The sequence below is a fragment of the Bidens hawaiensis genome, unplaced genomic scaffold (assembly GCF_021521415.1).
Source record: "Bidens hawaiensis isolate Kalapana, Puna unplaced genomic scaffold, B.hawaiensis_p1.1 tig00066297_1, whole genome shotgun sequence".
NCBI classification, from domain to species: domain Eukaryota; kingdom Viridiplantae; phylum Streptophyta; class Magnoliopsida; order Asterales; family Asteraceae; genus Bidens; species Bidens hawaiensis.
In genome coordinates this window covers 1-13684 of record NW_027501800.1, presented here as the reverse complement: position 1 = coordinate 13684, position 13684 = coordinate 1, and the positions used below count along the sequence as shown (strand labels likewise).

The window sequence follows — 13684 nt, the reverse complement described above, 5'->3', positions numbered from 1 at the left end:
TTTGTAGGTTATAGAATGTGAATAAGTCCCTTCAACTATATATATTACACAACTTGCATGTCATGTCAACACGTTTAATGTGTTATTCTGCATTAAATTTCTTTTTATATGCATTCACAAGGTCAAACACGTGACATTCATTTCAATTTTATTTTAATATTATAACACATCATTAAAAAAAACAAAAAACTGTAAAATACATTAAAGAAGCCAAACAAAAGTAGGATGCCAAAAGAAAACCCAAAACTCGAGTTTAAGAGACCCGGGCACCAATAAATCAATAACAATAAACCTTTACAAACCGATACATCAACTTCATATTAGACGACAAAATTTTTTTCTCAAATACTTTCATTTTCTCCCAATGTTTCAAGGTTCCAGAAACCTTATAAACAAGCATGTACTACGAGCATGTGTACGTGTCTGTATATGTAAATGTGTACACATATATGTTATACTATCTTAACTACCTGTGTATTACACGGGTTTAACAATTTAAATTATATAAGTAATAAAAAACTCATTATATATGAAATGTTTAATAAACATGCATATCCCTAAATTATATTTGAACCATAAATCATTTTAAACTTCTGTAAATATATGACATTATTAATTTTTTTTATGGCCTATATCACCACGTCATGTCACAAATTTTAATAACTCGGAAAAATTATACATACATTGAGATATTATTATGGGCTAGCATATAATCTAAATGGAGTAACATATGTACCTCTTCAAACTTCTTTCCGATTTGATTCTTCTTTGACCCGCTAGTAGTTTAAAAGAAACAAAGAGGCGTAAAATGTGATTTTTAGAAATTTGACCTCTATCAAATAAAAAATATATGACAAAAATATTGACTCTGAATCTAATCCGAAACCAAATTTTAAATTTTCAAAATCAGTCTTTTGATCTGTCACCAAAGTCATGACCCCAAAGATCTGTCACCAAATTCATGATCCCAAAGATTTGTCACCAAAGTCATGACCTGAAAGTTGAAACATACTTTAGCCCGTTAACTCTTTTTAGATGAAAATGCTTTTAACATGTATCAAATTTTGAATCGATAACAATATTTTATAGTAAAAACACGATGTTCCTAAACTGCCATTGCTAGAGATTATAACCTAAAATCTATTTTTTTTATATTATTGAAAACCCTTGATTCAGTTTTAACTAATCTATTGTAAAAATTTGGCTATGACAAAATACTCTTTTACACTCAGAAACTTATAAAATGCTGATGATCGATTCTTATTTTCTTAACTACTTTGTTGCTTTTTTCACACCTCTTTTTATTACTAAAAGGCTACTTATAATAGTAATGATGATGATATAAATAATATTAGTAACAATAATATTATTTTTATTTCATTGTTGTTGTTAGTATTTATTAATTATTAGTTTGTATCCATTATGAGTATTTATTATTTATTTGTATTTATTAGTGCACATGTGGCAAAGTGGAGGATTAGAAAGCCTTATGAAGTGGCACATAGGATAGAGAGGTGTTAGGAGTTGCCATGTGGCATTAGGGTTTTCTTTTATTACTTACTAGATTTTATCCCCGTATTACGGGGTTGTTTTACATTATTTGTTTTTAATATTTATATATGTATATTTGGATTTTAATTTTATTTATTGTAAGAAAGTTAATAATTAATATACTTGAGGTTTGATGATGAAATGATTTCACAAATAAATTATATGTTATAATTCGGTTTAAAAGATATCCGGGTTTGTTGATACTCATTACCCATTTATTTTCTTTATTATAATATTGTTTCTTAATTATAAATAATATATATTTTTTAAATAAAATAGGATATTAATTTTTAGTATATCCCTGTTTGATAGGATTTTCATATCAAATATTTGATTAGATTAATTTTTAATATAATGAGATGTTATAATCCGTTTAAGAGCTATTTGGGTTTGGTGAGACCTTTACCCGTGAATTCGCGTTAAATGCGTGAGAAACCTTCATTTACAAATAAAGCATATGATGGCTTGAGAGAATAATTGTTTTACATTTTTCATTTTTTAATATTTATTTTTTGGATTTTAATTTTCTTTATTGTAAGAAAGTTAATAATATACTTAGGGTTTGATGATGAAGTGTTTCATAAATAAATGATATGTTATAACCAGTTTAAAAGCTATCTGGATTTGGTGACCCGTGACCAGCTTATGTTTTTTTACTATAAAACTGTTAATTAATTATAAATAATATCTTTTTCTTTTTAAATTGGATATTAAATTTTAATATATCCCTATTTTATAGGATTTTCATATCAAATAATTGGCAAGATTAATTTTTAATTTAATGTGATGTTATAACCCGTTTAAAAGCTATCTGGTTTTGGTAAGACCCATACCCATAAATTTGAGTTAAATCAATGAAAGGTCTCAATTTAAAAATTAAGCAATCTGGTGGCTTCCATAAAAGAGGGGAGCGACCAAATCACGACACATAGGATTTTAAGGGTTTCGTTAATATATTATAGATATGTAAGATAGGTACGATGTAAGATGTAAGACATTAATAATTATAATAATGATTTTTATTATTATTAGAAAATTTTAATACTAAACAAACAAGGACATCTAACTTATAATACAGCATACAACAGTGTGATGGATGGTCGCAAAATCACTACTGTTTATAATTAACAAATTTGGTGTCACAAATGGTTGTATATAATTACTACTGTATATAATTAACAAGTTTGGTGTCGCAAGTGGTTGTATATAATTACTACTGTATATAATTAACAAGTTTGGAGACGTCATATTGGTTGGTGATTTTTTTTAGTTCAGTTATCATAATAAATGTAATGGAAACCGACCAAACGTCAATTTTTTTGTTTTAGTTTCGGGACCCTAACAAATCTAAAAGGAACCGACCGAGTTAGGGCAGACTCGCGGCCTTGTTTAAAGCCCATGACCGACAACGCTATCGACCCCCCCAGTTGGTCGTTGGCCCACCTCAAGTTTTACATTTTTCATTTTTAGTTCCGATACCGTAAGCTACGTAATCAAAACCGACCGAATTCGTGTCAAGTACGTTACCACCTCAATGCTCGAGACTGACAACGCTTAGGTTTTACCAACGTTTAGGTTTTCCAACCAAATAAGCATCGTCTTAAATATTTTGTTTTCTTATATGTTAATTTGACGAATTAATTTTTTAAGTTTTAACCCTCAAATTTACCAATGGTGTCTATATCGTAAGGAACGCAGCCGGTACCGACCGAATTCGTGTCTACTCATCGTCGTAACGTTCGTCAACGCCCGGGTTTCAACGCTGAGGTTTTGCTAGCTGTCCCAGTGCACCACGCCGGATAGAAATAGTTTACTATAAATCAAAGGATCAAAAGTTGTCTTTACCGCTACATATGAGCATCTATTTATAAATAAAATGGGTCAAACGTGACTTATAATAAACTAATGACATAATGATATAAGACGACCAAAATATTTATTATGGTCAAAGCTAACATCTAGATTTAATAATAAAACAAAAAATATAAAATAAAACCAACATTAATAAAAAGGTGTTATGATTAAAGTGCGATTTTTTTTACTCTTCTTCCACGTTCCCATTGGTCCACAAATGAGTCACCAATTTGAACTTTCAATCCCCTATCGGATATTATATAAATGAGATGGTACATGGTCTTTAACATACAAAATGTGCTAATGTAAATAACTAACAGGTTTGAGTTTCAACTCCCCAATGTATACCATACGCGAAAGAAAGTTAATAGGGTAAATATGTTCCACAAAATACAATATAACTAATAAAGCTCAAGATGAGGAAGGAGGACATGAATATGATGATATGACATGTTTTTTATTAGTAGACTTGAAGTCCACCAAAGCTTCTACTGCTTGTCATCCTGTCCAAGAAGAGTGCATATGAGTTCTTCATGCTAAAATGAGCAGTGAAAACGTGATTTGCGTCTTCTTTCTTCGATTTCTTTTCCAGCTTTGCTCGGATTCTATGGTTCTCGCCATCATTATCCTTCAGGCCATAACTCTCAGAGTCTTCGTTAATGGTTGCAAGCTCACTTCTAAGTATCTCATCTATATCCATCTTTGATTCTGTGCGCAATCCCTTTCGACTCGCACAAGAAAATAACCACACAACTTTCTCCTTGTTATTCTCATGCTTATATATCACTCTTAACGAATTTGTGAGTAAAGAGTTTCTATAAGGAGAGAGGAAACAAAGATGCATTTATATAGTTGGTGGAGTGGTTAGAAGATCACGGAATGGATCTGAGTTTAATGTTGGCTTGATCTAATTAGACTTTTTCTAAACCGTGTTTTAATTTTAAATTAATAGTGATTAATTAATAAAATATTTGAATGATAAATTTTCAGTTTAGACTTGGTGTCTTAAGATTATATATGTCCACACTCCAACAAGAGTGTTTGAAAGAATCTAAATTCAAATCCATGTTCGAATTATTCAAAAATCCGTATTTTAACTATTCAAAAATTCAGATATCTGAATTCAAGATATCCAAAAATTCGGATTCAGATTCGGATAGCAATTCAGGGATTTGTCGGATAGTTCGAATAATAATTAACTAGCACTAAACACGAAACATAAGTTAGTAAATGCCAAAAATAATAAATGGCACGCGAATAGCTTATGATACAAAAAAATATATTTATTTAAAACGACGTTTATTCGGTCGGTAAAACACATGCATTGCAGCGGAGAATCGACGCTAATTGGGTCGGAATCGCTTAAATTATCGGTTAAATTCGTTAAGGGATCCAGAACTAAATCCGAAAAATAATTTCGCCAGGTTAACATATTTAAAATAAAAAAACTTATCTAAAACAAAAACGGTGGCGAGTTGACATGAGTTTCGTTGGTATGGGTTAGATTCGTTATGGTTCCATTAAAACAAAAACGGTGGCGAATTCGGTTGGTATGGGTTAGATTCGTTACGGTTCTCGACATCTTCAGTTCGCACCAATATAAAAACACCAAAAAAGCAAGTAGCTTGTATAACAGACACAAGATAAACTCACAAAAACAATAAAGCAAGTAGCCGGCTAGACTCGATCTTGGGCACAAACACCACCAAGCAGTTAGAAAACACACCTACAACCATTAGACCACACAGTAGATTAGAAATAGGGTTGTGCTCAAAAAGTGTTGTGGCACCACCCATGACTATTAATCTTATGGCAGGTTAAAACCCACCGCGTTGCGACGACACAAAGATGCGAATTCGGTCTGTAATGGTTAAGTTCATTACGTCCCCAATGCGAATTCGGTCTGTAATGGTTAAGTTCATTACGGTGACAAGGATTTGGTCTTTATCGGTTAGGTTTGTTGCGGTGCCCGCACTAAACCCACGCTAATAATAGTAGCGGCACTTGCATAACTTATGATACATAAAAAATATCTAAAACGATTTTTTATTTGATCGGTAAAACACAGGTATTGCAACGACAATTCGCCATGAAATCGACCGGTAGCTGACATGTTCACTATGGTTATTGGAATACCCCCAAATAATAAACTTGTCAAACTAAATTATTTAAAACAAATAAAATAACAATTTTTTTTTTTTTAAAAGCAAATTAGAATATTAAGAAAATGAATTATGTGCTCCACGAAACCCCACCCAAAAAAATAGTATTTACTGGCTTCGAACTTGGGAAGAGAGACACGGAAAGCCTTAACTAATTGAACACCAGCCAATATACTACGCATTCATTTTCTGTAATGTTATCAAATATATTTCCTAATTCTTTAAAAAAAATATTTAGTTACAACTTGTGACACCAACACCCAATATTTATCTGTAGTATATAATGATGCTACATGTTAGTGCTTAAGTAGTCCTTGTTATCTAGTCTAAAAGGATTTGGCAACTTTGGCGACGTGTTCTTTGATTTAAGTAATTAATCACTTACATCGGACCCCTAAGATTATTCGAAGGATTTTGTTTATGTTCGTTGTTTAGAAAAAACAAGAGTTAAGTGCCATTTTACCAACTGTGGTTTGTCCAATTACGCAACTTTAATACCGTTTTTGAATTTTTTGCAAATAGCTACTTCAAGTTTCTAAAACTTGCAATTTTAGTACTTTTTTTCTAACACCGTCTATTTTTGTCCGTTAAGTAAGGGGTCAATTGGTAATTTTCTTTTTATTTATTTTCTTTTTTTTTTATCACCCAACCCCTTGGTAAAGTTTGTATCTTCATAACCCAAGAACCCTAGAAAACCCCAAACTCCACCCAATTCAATGGCTTTGGCCTGCACATATGCACCTTCATCAACACTATAAAGCCCCTAATTTCGTTGAATTTGAGTCATCATGATGAAGAACTGTAGTTGTGTTCTTCCAAATATGTACAGACAAGCAATAGGGGAAGACGACGGGAAGGGGAGGGATGTGGTGGTGTTGGATTTGAGATGGGACGGGTGTGGTGGTGCCGGCAGTTGGGGTGGTTAAATGGTGGTGGTTATTGCTTCATGGTGCAGTGGTTGTTAACTGGTGGTAGTTCACCGGAGGTGGTAGATGAATAACAATGGTAGTTGACTTACAGGGTCATGCCCTAGATACGAGCAAATCATTTTTATCTTGTACGAGAAATCGAAATTATTGTGGTGTTTGTTTGCAATGGTGGTGTATAGAGAGAGAAAGAGAATATGGAAATATAAATTAAAAAGAGAAAGGTGAAGGATAAATTGATTAAAAGAAAACAAAAAAACAAATAAAAATAAAAAATAACGAAGTTACCGGTTTACCCCTTACTTAACAGAGAAAAATAGACGGGGTTAGAAAAAAGTACTAAAATTGCAAGTCTTAGAAAACTGAAATAACCATTTGCAAAAAATTCAAAAACGGTACTAAAGTTGCGTAGTTGAACAAACCACGGGTACTAAAATGACGGTTAACTCAAAAAACAAAAAGATAACGCACAAACACAAAAGTTTCTACATAGATTCTTAACCAAGAATCATGAAATCAACAAAACATAGTAAAATATGCTCTAACTTTCTAAAACAATATGAAAATCAAAGAATAGTGGAACGTACAATACATCAATAGTCACAAATCATATATGTAGTGTGTAGATTATAAAAGAAAACAATAAAAATACAAACGTGCAAGCCGAACGCGACACCAGACCGAAGTTGCACAAATCAGAAGCATTTTCTATGAACGATAGACGGACCAGACTCGTCATACTCAGCCTTCGCGATCCACATCTGCACTCAAAACATAAGAAGTTAAAACATATTTCATACACCAAAGCATAAAGTATTTTCATATTTTGCTTTCTGTTTTATATATATATATATAGTTTTATTTTTATATTAAATATTATTTTATGACGTCATCTGATTATTAAATCCAGTCTAACTGGCCTGACCAGTGAACCAGTTAGACAGCAGGTTTGCTGTCCAGTCCGGTTATTAAAACATTGGTTACAAAAGCAAACCTGCTGGAAGGTGCTGAGTGATGCAAGGATGGAACCACCAATCCAAACGCTATACTTCCTCTCGGGCGGGGCGACGACCTTGATCTTCATGCTACTTGGGGCCAACGCGGTGATCTCCTTACTCATCCGGTCAGCGATCCCGGGGAACATAGTCGTACCGCCACTAAGCACAATGTTTCCATACAAGTCCTTCCTAATATCCACATCACATTTCATGATAGAGTTATAAGTAGTCTCATGAATACCAGCAGCTTCCATTCCAATCATGGAAGGCTGGAAAAGAACCTCGGGGCAGCGGAATCTCTCTGCCCCGATGGTTATGACCTGTCCGTCGGGCAGCTCAAAACTCTTCTCGACCGAAGAGCTAGTTTTTGAAGTCTCGAGCTCTTGCTCGAAGTCGAGTGCTATGTAAGCTAGCTTTTCCTTCATGTCCCGAACAATTTCTCGTTCGGCTGACGTGGTGAACGAGTACCCACGTTCGGTCAGGATTTTCATTAACGCGTCAGTCAGGTCACGTCCAGCTAAATCCAACCGAAGGATTGCGTGTGGAAGCGCGTACCCCTCGTAAATGGGGACGGTGTGGCTCACACCGTCCCCTGAGTCCAACACAATACCGGTTGTACGACCACTGGCATACAACGAAAGCACGGCTTGAATTGCGACATACATAGCGGGTGCGTTAAACGTTTCAAACATGATTTGAGTCATTTTTTCACGATTAGCCTTCGGGTTCAAAGGGGCCTCGGTAAGAAGAACCGGGTGCTCTTCGGGAGCGACACGAAGCTCGTTGTAGAAAGTGTGATGCCAAATCTTCTCCATGTCATCCCAATTATTGACAATACCGTGTTCGATCGGGTATTTTAGGGTCAATATACCTCTTTTGGATTGGGCCTCGTCGCCAACATATGCGTCTTTTTGGCCCATTCCGACCATCACGCCCGTGTGACGGGGCCGGCCCACGATACTTGGGAACACGGCCCGTGGTGCATCGTCACCCACGAATCCAGCCTGTAAAATTAGTTTGTTTATATGAACATGAAAATGTTTGTGAAGAATATATTTTGATTATTGATTAATGATTACCTTAACCATTCCAGTTCCATTATCACACACAAGTGGTTGAATATCCTCGTCTGCCATCTTAAGCTACCTAAAGAACCGAATAGAATATATTGTGACACATGATCTTTAATACAAATACAAGAAAGAATATATATGTGAATAAATCCATAATGCCATTATAAACAACACTAATAACCTAAAACATGATGATGGTATTTGAAATGTCATATTTTATGTGAATAAAATCTAACGTGCATAGCCTATCTTCAAAAGATATGCATACCGGGGTGCGAGCTTCTGACACGACATGAACTTGGCATGAAATTTGTGGGATTGGTTTTGGTATAAAAGGGTTCGGGGCATTTTCGAGTCGAACCCACAAACACATTTAGTTAATAGGGTGGGTTCGGGTCAACCCTAGTTTTTAGATAAAATTTTGTATAATAAATTAAGTTGGTTGAATATTTTATTCCAAAATTTAAAACTAAAAAGGAATGTTACATAAGATTCTATGATTAAAATATATTTGTTTGTATAAATCTATATATTTGTTTTTGTAAAAATGTAAATTTATAGAATTAACATGTGAACAATAAAAAAACACTCCCGGGTCAAATGGTTTATGTTTGCGTCAACCCGTAAATATTCGCATCATGTTCATGTTCACGTGGTTAACACGATTTTCGGGTTGGGGCTGTATCAGTTTTCGGATTCGCGTCAGCTTTGACCTACCAACCCGCCAACACGGCCCATTTAACACCCATACATATACATGCGCATACAAACATGCATTTGTATATATAACAGAAATAAGTTTTTTTTTAACATGCATTCAATTTTAGTGCTTCATTTATAGCAGCATCATATTTAAAATAAAATTTATAGAATTAAATGAATCAAAATCCATAACCAATTCACAGATTAAAAACCTTAATTATATGATAACATTATTAGCTATGGCATGAACCAATTGGAATTAAAGATGAATTTGAGATTGTAAAATGTACCTACTAGGAAGGAAGCGAATTGGATTAAAATGTAGGGAAGATGAAGAAGAAATGGATTAATGAAGAAATAGCTACAAAAATGGGTTTGAACGAGGGGTTGAGATGGAATTGCGGCAACAAGTTGTCAATGGTTATTAGAGGTGCACAAATCGGTTTTTTTTAAAAAACCGGTTCGGTTATTAACCGGACCGGTTTTTTTTGGCCCGGAAAAAAACCGGTTCGGTTAATAACCGGACCGGTTAATAACCGGTTTTTGTATGTCAAAACCCTAACCGGTCTAACCGGTTAGGACCGGTTTAGAAACCGGTTAACCGGTTTTTTTTTTTAAATAACCGGTTAATAACCGGTTTTTTTCATAATAACCGGTTTTAAAAAAAACCGGTTTTTCCATTAACCGGTTCGTTAACCGGTTTTGGATCTAAAACTTGTAACCGAAATACGAACCGGCGGTTTGTAAACCGGTCAAACCGGTTTTTAAAAAACCGGTTTTCGTAAAAACCGGTTTCCGGTTTAAACCGGCAAACCGGTTCCCCGACCGGTTTTTTTGACCATCTCTAATGGTTATTAATTGTTGTCACCAGTAATAAATGGAAATTAAAACGGAAGAATGAAAATAACCAAATGGGCTTGGCTGTTTCTCAGCCCAAAAAGGGGAACAAGTGAACTTGAGGGGCACAAATCAGGTTTTTCAAATATGGGTATGATTGGGTATTGAAAAATCGGATAGGTATTGTCTTTAAAAACCATATCATATACATCAGGTTCGGGTCGAGTATAGAACCGGATATTCTAAAACCTGGTATTTTTTTTAATATCCTATTTCCAGGTATTGAAAAAACCTTATTTTCAGGTTTTTCGGGCATGGATTGAATTTTTTAAGGGGTTGTACATTTTAGGGTATTTTTAGGGCAATTTCAGGTATAAATCGGGTAATTGAAAACCCCGGTTTCGGGTATTAGAAAAACCTGGTTCCAGTATCGGGTCTTACCGGGTACCAATCGAGTCCGGTTTCGGATACATGTTTTCGTACTGAAATGCATAACATATCCGTACCTTACATGTAGGGTCAAGTACGGGCTCGTGTATTAAAAACCCGGCTCCGGGTTTTTTTTTACGGATACGGTTTTTTTTTTGGCACCTCTAGTGAACTACAAGGAGCAGCAATTTTGTTCCAATTGCTCCTCAAGTTGTGGGCTGCAGCAAATTACTATTATAGGCTTATTAATTATAACTACTACTTCATATTATGTTATAACTGGGTTGGTTTAAACTTTAGACAACGTAATAAAACTAAAACTAATTTGGGCTGGGTCGGGCCTCTCAGCACACATTAACTCTGGTAGAGGTGTACAAAATCGGTTTTTTCCCAAATCGAACTGGTTTATAAATCGAACAAGTTTGGTCAAAGCATGGTCAAAACCGGTGTGGTTTAGAAACCGGTTTAGGAACAAGAGAGGCCGACCTGGTCCAGCTCGGTTTAGAACTGGTTTAACCATTTTAAACCGGTTTTAACCCAAACCGGTCCGGTTTTAAAACTGATTTGGTAGATCATAAGGTGAACCAGTCCTAGAACCGCCGGTTTGGGTCGGTTTAGATGAAACTGGTTTTATTGTCAAACCAATTCGGTTCGGTTTGCATAGAACCGGTTCCAACCAATTTTTTTTTGTACACCTCTAACTCTAAGCATTAAGCAAGATGTTCCAAAATCCAAAGTGCCACAATTAGTTTTTGGACCAACAAGATTTCTTTTAAAACCATAAATACTATTATAGTTCCATAAATCATAATACAGAACCATATTTCAATAAAATATCCACCTACTTTGTTATATTTTTAGTTTTAAGTGTTTTTTTTTTCTTATAACTTTTATTTTCTATAATTACTAGCAAGATTGCCAATCTAGTTTAAATTACTGATACGGGGTTAGCAAACCTAGTAACAAAGCATAACTTCACCGGTATAGTCTTGACAACCATATGAGTTGTTCTTCATATGTCACAAGCTTATCATAAGTTTAACAACCCTAGTCTTGGCATTAAAATTACAATTTAATTAAATGGATGATCATTTTTACCAAATTAATAACGCTAAAAATATGTTAAATTCATGTAATGATGTAAATAGTCATTTCACATGCATTTGAATTTTACAGATAAATTTCAGCCTCGGAGCATGATTACAGTAGTCCTAGAGAACAACATAACTAAATAACCGATACAAATTCACGTCTTACCAAATTTTATTAGTAATAATGACGTTGAATTTAATTCAAGTTCAAAGCTTAAGATCATACCATGGATCAATCATCAAAGTGTAAGTAATTAGATTACACAGGTATGATAAAATCATTCAAAGAACTACTTACTCCCATTTCCATGGACCCACCCCCACCTTTACTTTGCAGTGTCAATAAACTCAGGGTGCTATTTTACAAGTGTGTAATGTTAAAAGCAGGTGAATCACTTTGATCAAAAGCCACTGAATTAAAAATAAGAAATAACTTATGGGCAATATATATTCTTTTAGGAAAACCAGTACAGAGCAGTATACAGATGCTTCAGTGTGCTGCATATTATTGTACAATTTATTGTAGCATGATTTCTCTGACTTGGGTAACTACAGCTGTGGAAAAATCAATTTTCTTTAAGAGCAGTTTAACCTTTATTCATCTCTATACATAAAGAAGTGTAAAATTCAAATTGGATTCGTTTAATATGGAACTTTTACTTGAGAACAAGTGAAAATTAATTAAATGCACATCTTTCCACCGATGCTTTACCAGTGCCGATGTCACATTTCACGAGTCATTCCCGTTACTCCCCGTGTCATTTGGTCCATCGACTGTAGATCATGATCCTGCTGTAGTTGGTCTACTATCAAGCAAACCCTCCATCTATTCAGCCGATTCACATGAAGACGAATTTTGAACTTACTAATATCATTACCTCTTTGGAAACCATAGATTTATTTGTAACAAATTGGGCATGATTAATATATATGTTCAAGAAAGAGTGTTAATCATATGTAATGCTTTTAGCTTATTTAATAGTATATGGACTATGCGCCCGATATAAACTTCTCTAGGACTTGCTTCCGGTATATATTGAAGGTTCCCCTCTGTAATAGTTCGGATATTTCCCGTTACGTTTTACATACAATAATATACCAAATTGCAAAAATCAAGACCTTCCAGACTCTAAATATAGATCTTCATCTAGAAGGAATATAAGTCCCGGACGTTCGAATTTTACAAGATGTTAAGGTGAATATGCCAAAGCTTTCAACAAACTAGTGAAACAAGAAAAGGAGTTCATAAACTTGTAATCAAGTGTGTCTAGATTATTTTTCTAGTTGTTATGTAAGCCTTAAGTGTTTATTAACAAGAACTGCAACTATTAAAATTATATGATCACAACTGCAAACATATTACATAGGCAGTAAAGCACATCACAAGTCATGGAAGCATCAAACCCAACAACTTCAATAACCCGACGAAAGTCTTATACAACCGCCAAAACTCCCCCACCCGTACTCCTTCCTATCCGACCCACCACATCCCACTCTCTGGAACCACGTCCAACCCATAACACCCACACCACCGATTCCATTCCACCCGGCAGCCCCTATACGTCAGCCAACCACTCAGTTAACCACCCAATCACTACTGCCACATCCTCCCCTACACAACCTGACCCCGGGCCTACCGCAACAGCCCCACACCCCATGCACCGGCACCCTCCAATTCTCAGCCGGACACCTCCTCACCACCCATTTTCACCTACTCTCGACGAAACAAAACCCAAACAGCGCACACTGACGTACCCATTCCACCCGTTCAGCCAACACCACAAACTCCGCCTACCACCGTTCCGGCGACTCGCACCATGCGCATACGCGCAATTGACGGGATCTCCAAACCCAAACCGCAATTCAACCTTCAAACCTCCTCCGTTAAACCTTTACCAAAATCACCTAAAGCCGCTTTGTCAACACCGGAGTGGCGAGCCGCCATGACCAACGAGTTTGATGCTATTATTAAAAATAAGACGTGGGAGTTAGTCCCACACCAACCTCATATGAATGTCATCCGAAGCATGTGGATTTTTCACCACAAGTTCAGATCAGACG

At 35.2% G+C, this 13684-nt stretch overlaps 1 protein-coding gene across 2 annotated transcripts; it reads right to left on the bottom strand.

Moving 5' to 3' along the window:
* Positions 1-6996: 6996 nt before the first annotated feature.
* Positions 6997-8627, bottom strand: LOC143604713 (actin-like). Of its 2 annotated transcripts, XM_077081111.1 has the most exons (3): positions 8571-8627; positions 7488-8495; positions 6997-7254 (listed from the first exon to the last, which is right to left on the bottom strand). In XM_077081111.1, the coding sequence occupies exons 1-3, from the start codon at positions 8625-8627 to the stop codon at positions 7189-7191; spliced, it is 1131 nt and encodes a 376-aa protein (XP_076937226.1). In that variant the 3' UTR covers positions 6997-7188. The 2 variants fall into 2 exon arrangements, with proteins under 2 accessions (XP_076937226.1, XP_076937225.1); XM_077081110.1 differs by lacking the exon at positions 6997-7254 and having other exon boundaries at positions 7382-8495.
* Positions 8628-13684: the final 5057 nt, after the last annotated feature.

Bases quoted from the DNA above. Each gene is read 5' to 3' on its own strand.
- LOC143604713 (XM_077081110.1), bottom strand. From the start codon at position 8,627: ATGGCAGACGAGGATATTCAACCACTTGTGTGTGATAATGGAACTGGA. The intron at 8,496-8,570 runs GTAATCATTAAT...CTAATTTTACAG, and splicing joins ATGGAACTGGAATGGTTAAG to GCTGGATTCGTGGGTGACGA.